Genomic DNA, 19,319 nt, shown 5'->3' with positions numbered 1-19,319 from the left:
GTTTATCACCTATATTAACAATAGAATAGAAAGGAATGTCCCATAGAGCAGAAGAATAGTTTTTAGGATAAGGTTTAATATACAAAACAGCCAAACCCTGTGCTAACCCCCCCCCCATACCCGTCCCACAGACATCACATCCGTTTCTTAGCCATTCTCTGCCTTTTGAACTGCTTATCTTTCCTCTTAGCCTTGGGCTTGGGTGCTGGTGGCTCTGTTTCAATGAGCTGAGGCTTCTCTTCAGCTGGAGTGTAGAACACGGCTTCTGTGGGATCAACAGGGATAACAGGTCTGTCTTCCTCCTTCTTCATCTTCTGCACCTCTTTCACCTGCTGCTTCTCTTTCACCTTAGCGGCCGTGGCCAATCGGATCATACGCCGGTGCTTCAAATGGAACATGAGATTTTCATTAGCGAGAATCTAACACAATGGGGAAACTAGACGGGGTTGTTTACCTTTAAATTAACTGTTAGTATGATGTAGAGAGGGATATTCTGAGATATTTGCAATTGGTTTTCATTTTTTATTATTTGTGGTTTTTCAGTTATTTAGCTTTTTATTCAGCAGCTCTCCAGTTTGCAATTTCAGCAATCTGGTTGCTATGGTCCAAATTACCCAAGTAACCATGCAATGATTTGACTGGAATATGAATAGGAGAGGCCTGAATAGAAAGATGAGTAATAAAAAGTAACAATAACAATACATTTGTGGCCTTACAAAGGATTTGTTTTTTAGTTGAAAGCTGGAATGAGTCGGAAGAAGGCAAATAATTCAAAAACTTAAAATAAAAACAGGAACGCCAGTTGAAAAGTTGCTTAGAATTAGCCATTCTAGAACGTACTAAAAAAAAAAAAAATGTTCTTAAAGGAGAATTCAACCCGTAATAAAAAAAACCCTACCCTGGGTAGACCCCCCCCCAGGCCAAATGCCCCTAATTTTTTTTTCTACCCAGGTTAAGGGGGGTTTTAAACTACAGGTTGTTTCTCCTTTAATGGTGATCCTCCCCTTCTAACTAGGCCTTCCATTAATCAGTTAAGGTGGCCATACACTATAAGATCCACTCGTCTTGTGAGGTCGCCAAACCAGCGGATCTTTCCCCAAAATGCCCAACGGCGGGGCAATATCGGATTAATTATAACCCAATTGTTTGGCCTTAGGGCCAAACAATTGGGTTATAAAACGGAAATGGGCACGACAGGTTGTAGGACTGCATCAACTAGCTGATTCTGTCTTTGATTGAAGGAAAAATTAAATCTGCCCAATTTATATCTGGCAATTTTTGGCCTGATATTGATCGGGGAGATCCGTCGGAAACCCCCACACGTGCAGATAAATTACTCAATTGGTCTAAATATCGGCAGCTTTAATCTGCCCGTGTATTGCCACCCTTGTGCCCTCTTAGCTGAACTCCACAAACCTTCTTGCTCCATAACGGAGGGGTCATCTGTGGGTTGGGGCAATTTCATCTCAGCAGCATTTGTATTTAACAGAACATTCTACTAAGGCTCTAACAGTAGGGTCGGGCATACATGAAAACTGATTTCTATATATCTAATCTCCATCTTGTCCCTGTTGTGGACAAAACTGCCTACAAGCGGTGGAGCCATCTTTAAAATGGGCTCCAGGTGGTGATGAAAGATGAGAACCCTGCAGCATGAATCCCCCCTACTCTACTGGGACTTGCAGGACACATTCTTTTTATTATCACAAATCAAGTCATTTGCACTTCAGTAGGACAGCATAAGCTTTTCTGTTATTAAACAGCTTCATTAATGCATAGGACCTTGAGATTTCTGGATAATGGATCGTTCTGTAATTTGGATCTCCATACCTTAACTCTACTAGAAAATCATTTAAACATTAAACAAACCCAATAGGCTGGTTTTGCTTCCAATAAGGATTAATTATATCTTAGTTAGGATCAAGTACAAGTTACTGTTTTATTACTACAGAGAAATAGGAAATATTTTTTTTAAAATTTCTATTTGTATAAAATGGAGTCTATGGTAGACAACGTTTCTGTAATTTGGAGCTTTCTGGATAACAGGTTTCCCAATAATGGATCCCATACCTGTATTTAGCTGATCATATTGCAATTAGGGATGCACTGAATCAAGGATTCAGTTTGGTATTCGGCCAAATCCTTGTGCCTAGCTTAACGGGATCCACATATGTAAATTAAAGGGGAACTAGAGTCTAAAATAGAATAATGCTAGGAATGCTGTATTTTGTATACTAAATATAAACATTAATTAACTGCAGCAGAAGTCTAATAAAACAAATGATTTATGCTTTCAAAGTTGGCCGAAGGAGGCCGTCATCTTGTAATCTTCTTGGCAAGACCAAGACTACACACATGCTCAGTGTGGTCTGGGCTTCAGTTGGGAGGCTTAGGTTAGGGATCATCATAAATTATCCAAACAGCACAAGTCAAATAATATCTGCCATAGAAGCCGATACAGCAAGACTGATTAATAATCAGAATATACAGACTGGGTCTGTGAATATAAATCTCTACACAGCCGCCGGCTGCTTTATAGGGAAACCAACAAAGCTGCTCGAGTTCTGGGAAGAAAGGTGGAAGGGGGGCTCCTCCTGCCTTTTGAAAGTATGATCGTTACCCTGCAGAGCAGTTAGGGACCGTCTGAAGTTTTCTATCCGCAGCAGTCAGAGCAAGTAAAACGAAGGGGGAATTTCACTGCATACAGTCAGGTTTCTTATAAAAACAGTAGACATTTTTTAATTAAAGTATATTGGAGATGGATTTATTTTTCATTAAAGAAAGTAAAAAAATCGGATTTTATTTTTTTGCCTTTACATGCCCTTAAAGGGTGGGAAGGGAAATCAAGAGACTTTGTCACAAAACAAGAAATGAAAAACATTTTTTTCCCACTTTTTACTTTCCTGCACCTAATTTGCATATGCAAACAACTAAGCTGCATATGCAAATTCGATTTCCTATGAATCTTTCATGAAGCATTCGGCCGAATCCCCAATAGTGGATTTGGTACATCCCTAATTGCAATTTCCCTCTTATGGGATAGAGCTAGGGATGCACCGAATCCACTATTTTGGATTTGGCCGAACCCCTGAATCCTTTTCAAAAGATTCGGCCGAATACTGAACCGAATCCTAATTTGCATATGTAAATTAGGGGTTGGATTCGGTTCGGCCGGGCAGAAGGATTCGGCTGAATCCTGCTGAAAAATGTTGAATCCTGACCGAATCCCAAACCAAACCCTGGATTCGGTGCATCCCTAGATAGAGCTGAGCAAGAATGCTAAAGCTTATTATATTATAGAACAGGCAAATCTAATAAGGTCCCAGCAAGCAGCGTAATTAGGGCTCTGTCATTCATTCATATCCCCCCGATAGCAATGGATACTGTACCATGTTTGGAGACTGGTAGTGAGGGTTTTCATACAGTGTTGGTCCTCCAAAGCTTCCCTTGAAAATCTTAATGAGATTTAGGACAAAACGAGGTCCAATTTCCACCAGAGCCGCATCCTCTTCCATAATCTGATTTGCAGAACAAAACATTAAGGTATTAAAAATGGAGGTAAAACAAGGCGACAGACGTACAGAACCTAATTCTGTGTGACGCACCTTCTTACCCAGAACATGTGGGTGAAAGATAAAATGAACATGATCCGAAACATAAAATAAAAGGCTTGTATATTAAGACTGAAAACAAATGTGTAATATTTAGTGAGCAGCAATGGGGAAATGGTTTATTCTCATCATTCATAGGACGGCTTCTCCTGCCTTACTTTAAAGCCGAGACTCTAGCCATCGCATTTCCTAACATTGATGTTTCTATTGCGGTCGTCTTTGCACCCGCGCATTCACGGAGATAAGAGAGCTTAGAAAGTCAGAGAAAACAACTCCACTGAAGATCTAAAACTTTATATACAAACAGAACTAAGCTGTATGATACGACATACACACTAAAATATATACAATAGGGGGATGATATATCCCTTTAAAGGAGAACTAAAGAAGTAGCTAGAAATATTGTACATTATGTTTTGTGCTTCTGTACCAGCCCAAGGCAACCACAGCCCTTTAGCAGTAAAGATCTGTGTCTCCAAAGATGCCCCAGTAGCTCCCTATCTTCTTTTCTGCTGATTCACTGCACATGCTCTGTGCTGCTGTCACTTACTGAGCTTAGGGACCCCTTCACAATAACATTTTTTATACTCACCGTTAAAATTGTTTCTCTGTGATCAATAGGGGGACACAGGGACCATGGGGTTAAGCTCCACCCTCCAGGAGGCAGGACACTTACTACTTAATTTGTGGGCTTAACCCCACACTCTGACCTTATACAATCAGTTTGGTCACAAAGAGTGCTCTAACATGAAAAAAAATATATATAAGTAGTTAACATAACAGGTAGAAGGTAAATCAGGGGAATATCCCTTAACAATAACTTCAGGGCAGGAAGCCCTATGTCCCCCTATTGATCACAGAGAAACAATTTTAACGGTGAGTATAAAAAAAAAATGTTGTTTACTCAGGGACCATGGGGGACTTAAAGCAGCCTCAAAAACAGTAGGGAGGGAATGAATGTAGAATTGACCATTACTTCAAAACTGAATGAAGCACCTTGCGCCCAAGTGATGCTTCAGCTGAAGAAAACGTATCAACTCTATAGAATTTTGTACAGGTGAGCACGGAGAACCAGGTCGCCGCTCTGCAGATCTGGTCCAGTGAAGCAGAGTTGCGCCAACTGCTCTCGAAGAATGAGCCCAAACACCTTCGGGTGGGGTCTTTCCTTTGGATAGATAGGCTTGACATATGGTCTCCTTGATCCATCTTGCGATGGTGGCTTTTGATGCAGCCTGACCCCGGTGGGGACCACTTGGTAGTACGAATAGTGATTGAGATAGTCGAAAAGACTTTGACCTTTCCAGGTACCATCGTAATGCTCTAACTCCATCTATATTGTGTAGTCGTCGTTCTTTGTCATTCTTCAGATCCGGACAGAGAGAAGGAACTACAATCTCTTGGTTGATGTGGAAGGATGACACCACCTTGGGAAGGAAGGAACTGTACGTAGAACTGAATTATCTTTGTGGAATATTAGGAAAGAAGGATCAGATGACAGTGCACTTAGTTCAGACACCCTTCTGGTTGATGCTATTGCCACTAGAAACAAACTTTCCAGGTGAGCCACGTGTCTGACACAGATCCAAGCGGTTCAAACGGAGGATCAAGTAGAGCTTCAAGTACAACATTTTAAGCCCAGCCTGGTATCGGATGATGATATGGGGGTACCACATGCTCCACTCCCTGTAGAAATGTACGAACTGTGTCATCTAGTGCTAATCGGGACTGGAATAAGACCGACAGAGCGGACACTTGTACCTTCAGAGAACTGAGCTTTAGTCCCAATCTGAGGCCCCGCTGCATGACAGAACATGATGGCCGTTTCAACAGCCATCCCGTCAAAGCGAACAGACTTGGGTTATGATGTGCGATGGGTCCCTGCAACAGCAGATCCGGTCTGTAATGAAGACATATCGGTTGTGCTATTGACATTTCCTGAAGGTCGTAAAACCAGGTTCTCAGAGGCCACTATTACTGTGATGTTGGATTGTCTGATCTTTTTGAGTACTCACAGTAACATGGTAAGTGGTGGAAATATGTAAGCTAGACTGAATTGCCAGTGCCGTGTCATGGCATCCACCCCTTCCACTAACATTTCTCGGTAACGAGCAAAGAATCGAGGGGCCTTTTCATGGTCTCTGGATGCCATTAGATCGATCTGCGGCTGTCCTCATTGGTTTACTAGTTCTGGTGGTATCCCTCTGATATGATCTTTTTTACCCACGCATTTGAGCAGTGGCTGTTCCACACCTCCCAGAATCGAAGCAACCTGCACCCAATACGCCCCCCCGACTCCGGAGGGGGTGGCCATCAGGCCGACGTAGACTTGTCTGTAGTGGGCTTGTTATTGGGACGGTTGGACTTCCTGTGTGTGCGATTTTTGTAATTTGTTTTGTCTCAAAAATGTGAACGCTGTGGTGCGTTGTTTCTTGTGTGCAACGGCCACTTGAGCCTCGAAAAAATGTTTCCACGTCTGGCGGATTTATTAGCTCTGGTCTTGGCTTGTGGAAGAAACGTGCTTTTTCCTCCAGTGGCCTGGGAAAATCTTTTTCAAGCGCCTCTCCAAAAAAGGGGTTGTCCTTTGAAAGGCAGGGATGTCAAGGACTTCTTGGAACTAAGGTCTGCAGATCAATTTTTTAGCCACAATGTTCTGCGTGCTGCAATGGAATGGAAAGGGCTGAAGTCCGAGCCGTAATTTGTGATGGGTCTAGTGCAGTGTCGCACAGGTAGGCCGATGCTTACCCTATTACTTGTGCTGAAGATAAAAGGTCAGTTCTAGGGACTCCCTCTTGAATATCTTTGATAAGGGATTCTGACCAAGCTTGTATGGCTCTGGCCACCAGGCCGAGGCCAGACATGGGCGTAATGCTGAGCCAGATGAAGAATAAATTGACCTTAGGAATCCCTCCATTCGCCTGTCAGACGGATCTTTGAAGGCCGTCACATCTGTGACCGGCAAAGTAGTGGACTTGGCCAGTTTGGACACTGGTGTGTCCACTGCTGGGGGATTAGCCCACTTGTCCACCAATTCCTTCAGAAAGGAATAGGATTTGGAAAATTTCCTAGTCGTCTGAAATTTTCGTTCTGGAGAGCTCCACTCCTCTTGAATTATGTTAAGGAGATGTTTGTGAGAGGGCAAACAGGTTTCAGACTTATGCTAACTCTTGAACAAGCCAGAATCCTCCTGTGAGTTAGCTGTTTGAGAGATATTTAACACTTCTAGAACACCCTTAATACTCTCCACGTCATGTTGAGTATCACGGTTTCTGCAGTGCTCTAAATTTTCCTCCTCTTCACCTGACGAGAGGTGAGATGGTGGTAGCTCTCCTTCCGAGTTACAAGAGGTCTGATCAGCGGATGATTCCTCAGTGTGTGGGTAGCAGTGTCAGCTTTGGCACTATCTGCCTGCTTGCGTTTTCCACTATTTTTGTGGTCTAGCTTGGCCAACACCCTACCCAGATTGTCAGCCATGGAGGGAAGTCCCTGCAGGGAAGCTAGTGACTGAGATAGCTGAATGGCCCACATTGGGGCTGGTATGTCAGAAATAGTACTGGGCCCTTGTTCCTGGGAAGTACCTTCCATAGCAGAGTTCTCGGTTAAAGCTGCTGCTGGGCTTGTGATAACAGCTATCCCTGCCCCTCTGAGCAAGACTTGCAAAGAGGCTCCCCCTGTCCGACGGGCAGCTTAATTTGGCATGTAGTGCAGATAAAAAAAAAACATAGCCTACGCTGTTCTAGAAGCCCCCCTGCCCTGGTGAATAACCCGCTGGTCTACCTTCTGCCATGTGCTTATAGAAGGAGAGAGTGAGGGGTGGCCACAGGAGCTTTCAGCCGGAAGGCTCTAGTCAGGGCTCCTATCTCTGCTTCCGTGTACTGGAGTGGTGATGTGAGCTGTTGCCAGTGCGCCGCAATGAGAAGGGCGTGCAAGATGGCCGCCGGAACATGAAAGTGCGCTGTGTTCCACTGCGGCGTGCACTAAGTCTCCCCCTCTCCTACTTTTGAATGCCGCCGTGTAAGCACCAATGCGCTGAGTGAAAAAGAGAGGCTGTCCAGGTAACAAAAAAATTCTCTTGTGTTAAGAAGAGTCGGGGGAGAGCAGTGTAACTAAGTGGACGTCGCTATAGCCTAGATAGAACGCCCAAGGTGGAGGAACATGCAGTGTGGCATTAGGAAGGACCAAAGGGGAGGAGAGCTGCCAACCAATGGAGCGAGGTGAGCTGTTATGCTTAACAGCAGTTACTCACCTTGTGCGCACCGGCCAGGTCATCTGCCCTTGACTAACTTCACAGGAACATCTGGGTGGTCGTTATAGCCTGATAGGCTAGAGAATGACCCCGGTGCTGCGATTAGTCAGGTATATGCTACAAAGGTCATAGACAATTCCTGCTTGTAAGTAGAATTAGTTGATCAGTCACGACTTGACTGAGATATCTGCGGAGTACAACCTCCAGGTAGCAGGACACTTAAAAAACTGATTGTATAAGGTCAGAGTGTGGGGTTAACCCACAAATTAATTAGTAAGTGTCCTGCCTCCTGGAGGGTGAAGCTTAACCCCATGGTTCCTGTGTCCCCCCTATGATGACAGAGAAATACAGTACACATAGAATAGAAATGTCTCAATATAAGGCTGATTAGTAATTAATACAGATAATTACTACATGGCAGCACAGAAACCAGTGCAATTAGCATCAGAATTTAATAATCAGCAAACCTGTAGCATTAGCTTATATTACAGGGGAAACTCATTTTCTGCTGGATAATTAGTGACGACCCCTAAGCTTAGCTTCTCAACAGCCAATCAGAGCCCACTGAGCATGTGAGTGTCACAGACACTTTCCAAGATGGTGACCCCCTGTGACAAGTTTGAAGTCCTGGATCATTGCTGCTATTGACAAGCTGAAACTTTAGCCTCGTGCAATAATGGATCCCATTACCCACCTGATAATTCCTAAACCAGATGCGGTTGTCTGCTATGGAGAAAGTGAATATATGGTCCACAAACGGTTGGCTCCTAGGGTGATATCTCGGTGTTCCAAAAATCTGAATGAGACGAGCACAAGCATATTTAGGGGACAGACTATAGACCCTAAAGACAGACTACAGACTTACAGGATAAGTAAACCTTAAAAATAAGTGAATGTAAAATTGATGAGGGTGCTATTCTAAGCACTTTTGTAATGTACATTCATTATTTATTTATTTATTTTTAATTCCAAGATATTAAATGTACTGTTAACATGAATGAATTTTGTTACAACAGTGCCACCTGCTGGTCATTTTCCCACCAGTCTGACCACCAAGTAGTCAAGGAAGTTGTCAGGAGAAAGAAAGAGGCTGCTCTGATGTTCTTCTGCTTAGAAAAAAAAACTAGAAACCTTTCTCAAATCTTTCCTAAGCAGAAGAACATCAGAGCAGCCTCTTTCTTTCTCCTGACAACTTCCTTGACTACTTGGTGGTCAGACTGGTGGGAAAATGACCAGCAGGTGGCGCTGTTGTAACAAAAAATTGAAATAAAAAATTGAAATAAATAATGAATGTACATTGCAAAATGATTCGAATAGCCCTCAGTAATTTTACATTCACTTATTTTTAAGCTTTACTAATTCTTTATACAGTAAATAGAAGGGCGTAATATAAAAGTACCTGTGTAAGCAGCTCTTTTAGCACAGCGTATTGAGGGTCCCTGTCAAATGCCTGAAATACAAAAATAACTTTACTGAGCTGCTGGGGATTAAAGAGGAAGACGAGAGTCACAGACAGGCCCAGCATGAAGAAGAAATAAAGAGCAGGGCCAGTACTATGTGATACATTTAAATCAATCTACTAACCGGATCAAAGGAGAGAATCGGCCGAGAGCCTTTTAGGCAGTTCCCAGACATCTTCAGCTCCGCCAGCGTGTGAACTGCAGTAATGAAATGCATCCCAGGTTAGTGCAACACTCAACAAAGAACTCAGAAGTGCCACTGAACTACAGCTCACAGCATTCACCAACAGTCAAAAATCACAGGCTTCAAAAGTCTTGTGTAATTCAGGAGAACTCAGAGATCTTTATCAAGTGCACAGAGCAGTAATTATAGCAGCAACTTACTATTCTGAACCAAGAACTTAGCAGAGGGTCCCTCGGGGGAGTTGGATAACCTGAAAGTAAAGAGACTCGTTTTAAGTTACTCATTCTACGTTACTATCATTACTTTCATTACTTGACAGTTACTCATTCTAGGTTACGATCATTACTTGACAGTTACTCATTCTACGTTACTATCATTACTTGACAGTTACTCATTCTAGGTTACTAGCGATGTGCGGGTCGAGAAGTTCTCTAACCAGCCTGCTCCCTACCCGCATCCGACCAGGGCCCACTGCTCCCCTTTATTTAAAGACCCGCGCCCAACCAGCCCCGCAGTGGCATCACAAAAGGGGCAGGCGGAAGTCTATAAATTCCGGTGCCGGAAGTACTAAGTCGCGCATTTTGTCCAGGGGTCGGCCCGAACCCGCGGGCCTCGGGTCGGCCCACACATCACTATAGGTTACTATCATTACTTAACAGACAGTTACTCATTCTATTATTATTATTAACATGTATTTATATAGCTCCAACATATTGCATAGCACTATCATTACTTAGAAGACAGTTACTCATTCTACGTTACTGTCATTACTTAACAGACAGTTACTCATTCTATTATTATTATTATTATTATTAACATGTATTTATATAGCTCCAACATATTGCATAGCACTGTATTCTAGGTTACTATCATTACTTAACAGGCAGTTACTCATTCTAGGTTACTATCATTACTTAACGGACAGTTACTCATTCTAGGTCACTATCATTACTGGTGCAGTTGTGCTACTTCAGATTCATGTAATAATTCAACCTCACACCTGTGTTGGTCCTCCGTTGACCTAAGCAACAGCAAACTTATTCAAACAGATCCGCATACATACAATTGTTTGCAGTCGGGGAGCTTACCCCTTTTATTTTGCTACCAACAGTATCAACGTTTGGGGGGGGGGAACCCTTCCCTTCATCAGGGTGATACTGTTGGTAGCAAAATAAAAGGGGTAAGCTCCCCGAATGCAAACAATTGTATGTATGCGGATCTGTTTGAATAAATTTGCAGCTTTCTTAAGCCATAAAGATCACTATGTGTTTGTACATAAAGCTACACACTGTTGTACATACATCAGCCCCAAACAATGACATATAAACCTTCTGCTGTTTCTCTATAAGGAAGCAGTAGGGCCCAGTAATACAATGAGGCTATACATGTGCTATAGAACTAGAAACCTGGGAGCTCAAAAGTGAATCAGCTTGTTGCTCACCACATATACAGATCCTGCTTCTTCTTGGCTTCAAAATAGATGCACTTATTGCAGTTCTTCATTTCACACACCTACACACAAGGAGAAGTCAAATACAGCAATGACGGCATTAAAGACAGCGCAAAACCCTTAATAATCCTAGGCCAGCTGCCTGATTTATCCCCAATCTGAATTTATATATTAGGCTATTTAAATGCTCTGCTATATAGTTGCCCAATTATGTCACCAAATCTCTGTAAACTGCCCCACCAACACCTGCAAGTTCTTCTCATGCAAATCTAGAATCTGGGAAGGGAGTGTGACTGTGGTATAGCAGGTATAGTAAGGAGAGATGGTGCCTATAGTAACAGTGGATAATAGTCTCTGGGAAGGGAGTGTGACTGTGGGATGGCAGGTATAGTAAGGAGAGATGGTGCCTATAGTAACAGTGGATAATAGTCTCTGGGAAGGGAGTGTGACTGTGGGATAGCAGGTATAGTAGGGAGATGGTGCCTATAGTAACAGTGGGATAATAGTCTCTGGGAAGGGAGTGTGACTGTGGGATAACAGGTATAGTAGGGAGATGGTGCCTATAGTAACAGTGGGATAATAGTCTCTGGGAAGGGAGTGTGACTGTGGGATAGCAGGTATAGTAGGGAGAGATGGTGTCTATAGTAACAGTGGTATAATAGTCTCTGGGAAGGGAGTGTGACTGTGGGATAACAGGTATAGTAGGGAGATGGTGCTATAGTAACAGTGGGATAATAGTCTCTGGGAAGGGAGTGTGACTGTGGGATAACAGGTATAGTAGGGACGATGGTGCCTATAGTAACAGTGGGATAATAGTCTCTGGGAAGGGAGTGTGACTGTGGGATAGCAGGTATAGTAGGGAGAGATGGTGTCTATAGTAACAGTGGTATAATAGTCTCTGGGAAGGGAGTGTGACTGTGGGATAGCAGGTATAGTAGGGAGAGATGGTGTCTATAGTAACAGTGGTATAATAGTCTCTGGGAAGGGAGTGTGACTGTGGGATAGCAGGTATAGTAGGGAGAGATGGTGTCTATAGTAACAGTGGTATAATAGTCTCTGGGAAGGGAGTGTGACTGTGGGATAGCAGGTATAGTAGGGAGAGATGGTGTCTATAGTAACAGTGGGGATAATAGTCTCTGGGAAGGGAGTGTGACTGTGGGATAGCAGGTATAGTAGGGAGAGATGGTGCCTATAGTAACAGTGGGATAATAGTCACTGGGAAGGGAGTGTGACTGTGGGATAGCAGGTATAGTAGGGAGAGATGGTGCCTATAGTAACAGTGGATAATAGTCTCTGGGAAGGGAGTGTGACTGTGGGATAGCAGGTATAGTAGGGAGAGATGGTGCCTATAGTAACAGTGGGATAATAGTCTCTGGGAAGGGAGTGTGACTGTGGGATAGCAGGTATAGTAGGGAGAGATGGTGCCTATAGTAACAGTGGATAATAGTCACTGGGAAGGGAGTGTGACTGTGGGATAGCAGGTATAGTAGGGAGAGATGGTGCCTATAGTAACAGTGGTATAATAGTCTCTGGGAAGGGAGTGTGACTGTGGGATAGCAGGTATAGTAGGGAGAGATGGTGTCTATAGTAACAGTGGTATAATAGTCTCTGGGAAGGGAGTGTGACTGTGGGATAGCAGGTATAGTAGGGAGAGATGGTGTCTATAGTAACAGTGGGGATAATAGTCTCTGGGAAGGGAGTGTGACTGTGGGATAGCAGGTATAGTAGGGAGAGATGGTGCCTATAGTAACAGTGGGATAATAGTCACTGGGAAGGGAGTGTGACTGTGGGATAGCAGGTATAGTAGGGAGAGATGGTGCCTATAGTAACAGTGGATAATAGTCTCTGGGAAGGGAGTGTGACTGTGGGATAGCAGGTATAGTAGGGAGAGATGGTGCCTATAGTAACAGTGGGATAATAGTCTCTGGGAAGGGAGTGTGACTGTGGGATAGCAGGTATAGTAGGGAGAGATGGTGCCTATAGTAACAGTGGATAATAGTCTCTGGGAAGGGAGTGTGACTGTGGGATAGCAGGTATAGTAGGGAGAGATGGTGCCTATAGTAACAGTGGGATAATAGTCTCTGGGAAGGGAGTGTGACTGTGGGATAGCAGGTATAGTAGGGAGAGATGGTGTCTATAGTAACAGTGGTATAATAGTCTCTGGGAAGGGAGTGTGACTGTGGGATAGCAGGTATAGTAGGGAGAGATGGTGTCTATAGTAACAGTGGTATAATAGTCTCTGGGAAGGGAGTGTGACTGTGGGATAGCAGGTATAGTAGGGAGAGATGGTGTCTATAGTAACAGTGGTATAATAGTCTCTGGGAAGGGAGTGTGACTGTGGGATAGCAGGTATAGTAGGGAGAGATGGTGTCTATAGTAACAGTGGGGATAATAGTCTCTGGGAAGGGAGTGTGACTGTGGGATAGCAGGTATAGTAGGGAGAGATGGTGCCTATAGTAACAGTGGGATAATAGTCACTGGGAAGGGAGTGTGACTGTGGGATAGCAGGTATAGTAGGGAGAGATGGTGCCTATAGTAACAGTGGATAATAGTCTCTGGGAAGGGAGTGTGACTGTGGGATAGCAGGTATAGTAGGGAGAGATGGTGCCTATAGTAACAGTGTGATAATAGTCTCTGGGAAGGGAGTGTGACTGTGGGATAGCAGGTATAGTAGGGAGAGATGGTGCCTATAGTAACAGTGGATAATAGTCTCTGGGAAGGGAGTGTGACTGTGGGATAGCAGGTATAGTAGGGAGAGATGGTGCCTATAGTAACAGTGGGATAATAGTCTCTGGGAAGGGAGTGTGACTGTGGGATAGCAGGTATAGTAGGGAGAGATGGTGTCTATAGTAACAGTGGTATAATAGTCTCTGGGAAGGGAGTGTGACTGTGGGATAGCAGGTATAGTAGGGAGAGATGGTGCCTATAGTAACAGTGGGATAATAGTCTCTGGGAAGGGAGTGTGACTGTGGGATAGCAGGTATAGTAGGGAGAGATGGTGCCTATAGTAACAGTGGATAATAGTCTCTGGGAAGGGAGTGTGACTGTGGGATAGCAGGTATAGTAGGGAGAGATGGTGCCTATAGTAACAGTGGATAATAGTCTCTGGGAAGGGAGTGTGACTGTGGGATAGCAGGTATAGTAGGGAGAGATGGTGCCTATAGTAACAGTGGATAATAGTCTCTGGGAAGGGAGTGTGACTGTGGGATAGCAGGTATAGTAGGGAGAGAACACCTGGTGGGTTACTCACCTCATTCACCACAAACAGCTTGTCCTTACGATCCATTTTCGTTTCTGCAGGTGGGGAGGGAACATCAAACAGCAAAATTAGCAATATGATCATCTAATGAACATTTTATTGATGTAAAGCAGTTGGTAGAAGGAAAGCTAGCCTCTCATTGGGTGGTGTTATTGGGCAGGGAAAATGCTTGCTTGTTGCTAAATAACCATTAAGGATACAGAGATGGGGCTGAGGGTCTCTCACCTGCTTTTGAGTGAGGCATTAAAGTCTTGAGGTCCTGCATTAAATGTCTGGTTCGGAAATTGATGCCACGGGAAGAGAAAACGAGAACTCTCTCCTTGTTCTTCCATTTGCCCTGAGAGGAAAGAAAGAAAAAGCAAATGTTCTTCAGCCTCTCTCTCTCTCTGAGGTTGGGGAAAGCTTTTTCCTTGCACTTCCTGTGATACCAACACATGCCACTTGCACTGAAGTTACAATACACTGATTTACTCACTACTGTACCCGCCAACATTCCCAACATGGAACAGACTGAGGGAACACAGAGTATGGTGTTGCTGATTACATGAGGATATAGAGGGGACATACGGGTCACCCCCTAGTGACTAGTCTGATGATTGCAATGGCCCTTACACACATCATTGTGTTGTTAAATAAACAACTCGTACCAACCCACACAACTCTGCCCACTGTCCTACCACCTCCTGCATTCAGCTCTGTGCCACAAACAACCACAAACCTAAGGGCAAGACCAGACATGGCTTTTTGCCGCGTTTTTAAAAAAGAACAGCAAGGCTTAAATCCGCATAAACTGCACTACCACTGAAACGAATGGAAAACGCACGATGGCAATTCACACAGGGCGCTTGCCAGCTTAAATCCGCCACAGGACGCCAGTATTGGCGTTTTTTAGCAGAAACGCCAATACGTCAGGAAACTACCAGATCAATAGACTCTATGGGATCTGCACGTTTGAAACCACACTTTGCGTAAATACGCAGCGTATTTTAAATATGGCGTTCAAATTCAATGAGAACAATGAGAACTGCATGTTGGGAAAAGAATCCTACGTGCTGAAAAACGAATGTTGACGGTTGCATGTGGTTTCAGTGGCATATTTTATGCCTGGCTGTTCTTTTTTAAAAAATGCAACGTAAAAACGCTGCGTCTGGCCTCCCCCTTACAGCCCAAACTGGATTTATTGCCCAAATACAGGAGGCAAGTGCACACGGCCAAGAGCCCTTCAGACACAGAGTCAGTGAGCCCAGCCACATATATATATCACACACACATTTCCACTTAGATTTCTTTACTTTCACAAAGCCAAATGTTCTGACCCCCTGATCCAGGAGGGATTATTAGAATGGCTGGTCAGTCACTTGCCCTTTCCATTCCAGCTCTTCTCTGTGGTGCAACGTTTATTCCGGGTCCCCTTAATTTATAATGTTTGTGAGCAACTCAGGGTCCTTCTTTAGATCTCACTGACTGGGCCTAGCGTTGCCACCTTTTCTGGAAAAAATACCGGCCTTCCTATATATTTATCTCTTTTCCGTATTAATAACATTGGGATCAACCATTATTTTTACCGACCAGACAAATAGCGGCCAGGTGGCAACCTAACTGGGCTCCCAAACATAGGCGGATGGTGATTTTTTTGTTTGGGTAGGCTAAAAAATGGTAAGTATCTACAGCCATATGAAAAAGTTTTGGAACCCCTATTAGCCTGCATAATAATTTACTCCACTTTCAACGAAAAAGATAACAGAGGTATGTCTTTCATTTCCCAGAAACTGGGGTGTTTTCTTTAGTGAAGCAGTATTCAGTTGTTTGAAATTAAATCAAATGTGAAAAACTGGCTCTGCAAAAATGTGGGTACCATTGTAATTTTGCTAATTTGAATGCATGTAACTGCTCAATTCTGATTACTGGCAACACCAAATTGGTTGGGTTAGCTCCTTAAAGGAACAGTAACAGTAAGTGTTTCAAAGTAATGCAAATATCACGTACTGTTGCCCTGCACTGGTAAAACTGATCTGTTTGCTTCAGAAGCACTACTATAGTTCATATAAACAAGCTGCTGTGGAGCAATGGCGGAAATTGAAAAACGGCTATATGGTACATTTTAAACTAATGGATAACAGATAACACCATTAGGCAAACAGAGCTTATTTGCTATATGCTGTGTGACCTGAGCCTTTTCTCCTTTGAATGGCTGCCCCCATTGCTACACAGCAGCTTATTTATATAAACAAAAGTAGTGTTTCTTAAGCAAACACAACAGTTTTACCAGTGCAGGGCAACACATAATATTGCATTATATTTTCATTACTTTAAAACACTTTTATTTTTTGATGTTACTATTCCTTTAAGCTTTGAACTTCATAGGCAGGAGTGTCCAATCAAAAGAAAAGTGACCAACTTCAAGTTGTGCTTCTGTTTGACTCTCCTCTGAAGAGTGACAGCATGGGATCCTCAAAGCAACTCTCAAAAGATCTGAAAACAAAGATTGTTCAGTATCATGGTTTAGGGGAAGGCTACAAAAAGCTATCTCAGAGGTTTAAACTGTCAGTTTCAACTGTAAGGAATGTAATCAGGAAAGGAAAGTGCTTTGGACTGCTGAGACAACAATGTAGTTATTTGGCTATAACAAAAAGAGCTTTGCATGGCGGAAGAAGAACACGGCATTCCACGAAAAACACCTGCTACCTACTGTCACATTTGGTGGAGGTCCCATCATGCTGTGGGGCTGTGTGGCTAGTTCAGGGACTACTGGGGCCCATGTTAAAGTCCAGGGTCGGAAGAATTCAACCCAATATCAACAAATTCTTCAGGATAATGTTCAAGCATCAGTCACAAAGTTGAAGTTACACAGGGGTTGGATATTCCAACGAGACAATGACCCTAAACACACTGGGAAATCTACAAAGACATTTATGCAGAGGGACAAGTACAATATTCTGGAGTCCCCCGACTTGAATATCATGGAAAATCTATGGGATGATTTGAAGCAGACTGTCCATGCTCGGCAGCCATCAAATTTAACTGAACTGGAGAGATTTTGTATGGACCAATGGTCAAAAATACCCCCATCCAGAATCCAGACAATCATCAAAGTCTATAGGAGGTGTCTAGAGGCTGTTATATTTGTAATAAGTATTGATGTAATATCTCTGTTGGGGTGCCCAAATTTATGCACCTGTCTCATTTTGTTATAATGCATATTTTCTGTTAATCCAATAAACTTTATGTCACTGCTGAAATACTACTGTTTCCATAAGGCATGTTATATATTAAAAGGAAGTTGCTATGACAAAACAAAAAAATGACAAACAAAACTCCCAAACGTTTTCATATGACTGTATCTGCAATGACCATCAATACAATAGACTTACCAACAATGTTTTTTTGTCACACACATGTTGATAACTCAGTGCAGGGTAACAGAAAAAAACAATTTTTTAAAACAAATTATGTGGTCTTTTAAGGTTGAATTTTTTTTCCACTCTATTCAGTCATGTTAGATGGATCCCATATCTTATCTTACATTCAACTCCCAATATGTATTTTTTTGTCCCCACACTTTTGTTTTTTTTTTTTTTTCTATTACATGCCAGCATGCCCAGCCCTTGGCAGCATTAGCCCCCAGAAAAAACCTCTCCAGCAAGGCAGTTCCCTTACTTCCCAGCAGAATTATATCTCTTACACAATAAACACAAACTATCATTCCCTGGTAATATAAACCCATACAGCCCCAAAGGATCTTGATCCCAGACTTTTTACACACCTTCACTTCTCTTCATGGGATCCCCAGTTCAGTGATTTCTCCGTGTAGCTCAGCCCACCGCTGGCTGGTCTAAACTTACACTGGGAAGCAGGGCAGGCAAGAGCAGCAGAGTCTGAGAGTAAGGATTTAACTCATCTACCAGCAAGGTGGAGTACATTATGGATAGATTATTACAGTCTAACCCTTGCATCTGTTCACATGTTAACGCTGCTTATTGAAGTTGACAGTGCCACGATAATGTAAGTTTTTCACCTGCTGACTCCCTGAGTTTTTTAGTTAGTTACTTGTGTAGCATAATGCTTATGTTTGGGGAGGCTTAGCCTTCCCCAGCCTTCATTAAAATCCGCCTATGCTCCCAAAGCCCCACTCTGACCTCTCCCCCAGGGTATGAACTATACAGAGATTACAGATCCTACATTATTAGCTCCCTCCTCTCTATAACTAAAATGCCTATAGAAGAACAGTTGTACCATGAACCTGTATTAAACTACAACTCCCAACATGAGGAGCACAGGCTGCTGATTAACCTATTAACCCATGAAACACTGCACGTACCAGAAGCACCAGCTGCAGAACTACATACACTCATGTCTGAGAGATCAGGGGCCCAGGAGTATTAAGAGGAGTAATTATATTGTATACAGCTCTTATCTCCCATCCCCCAACCTATAATTGCCCCTGTAATGCTGCAGTCACAGTCTTTCCTGGGCCGCCCCAGAGCTCTGATAACAGACACACTCAGAGTTACAGTGGGAGATAAGGAGCCGACACAGACTTCATGTTTAGCGCGGGCCAAGGCCTCTCACCTCTGATACAGGCGGGGGGACAATAAACTCCTCTCCAGCTGCCGCTTCCTGCTCGCTCCCGGCCGCCTGCTTTTTTGCCTTTTTGGTGCTTATAGCCGGTTCAGGCAGTGAACCACGTTTCCTCTTGTAGGCGGCCATGCTGTTGTGCAGCAGGAAGCGAAGAAACTCTCTACGCCTTGGGTGAATTCCCTGGTAACGTGCACGCACGCAAGGTTCCAGCGCCCTCTGCTGCTCGTAAAGAGGAAATAGGCGTCACGGCGCAGATGCATTACCACCTGCAAACATTAGGTGTCGCTGTGATAGTCTTAAAATGATGGTAAAGGTAAAGCATAGGCAAGTGCTGTTGTAATGCTCCTGTCCAGCTGCTGTACACAATCACTGTGTCATGTATGTAAAGGAGTGGTTTACGTTTAATTTTTAGTATGTTATAGAATGGCCAATTCTGAACAACTTTTCAGTTGGTCTTCATTTTTTTCTTGTTAAAGCTGTTGTTCACCTTCAAAACACTTTTTTTAAATTCAGTTGTTTTTAGATTGTTCCCCA

General features: G+C 43.3%; 1 protein-coding gene across 1 annotated transcript; it reads right to left on the bottom strand.

Annotated features, from left to right (window-relative positions):
• Window positions 1-56: 56 nt before the first annotated feature.
• brix1.L (BRX1, biogenesis of ribosomes L homeolog) lies at window positions 57-18,997 on the bottom strand. The gene is made up of 10 exons (XM_018266472.2): window positions 18,777-18,997; window positions 14,433-14,544; window positions 14,199-14,242; window positions 10,940-11,010; window positions 9,699-9,748; window positions 9,439-9,512; window positions 9,254-9,304; window positions 8,549-8,650; window positions 3,390-3,518; window positions 57-383 (listed from the first exon to the last, which is right to left on the bottom strand). The coding sequence occupies exons 1-10, from the start codon at window positions 18,912-18,914 to the stop codon at window positions 135-137; spliced, it is 1,020 nt and encodes a 339-aa protein (XP_018121961.1). The 5' UTR covers window positions 18,915-18,997; the 3' UTR covers window positions 57-134.
• Between the last annotated feature and the right edge of the window lie 322 nt (window positions 18,998-19,319).

Source organism: Xenopus laevis, chromosome 1L (genome assembly GCF_017654675.1).
Source record: "Xenopus laevis strain J_2021 chromosome 1L, Xenopus_laevis_v10.1, whole genome shotgun sequence".
Lineage (NCBI taxonomy): Eukaryota > Metazoa > Chordata > Amphibia > Anura > Pipidae > Xenopus > Xenopus laevis.
The sequence above is the reverse complement of the archived record's forward strand: the minus strand, read 5'-3'. Positions and strand labels throughout refer to the sequence as shown.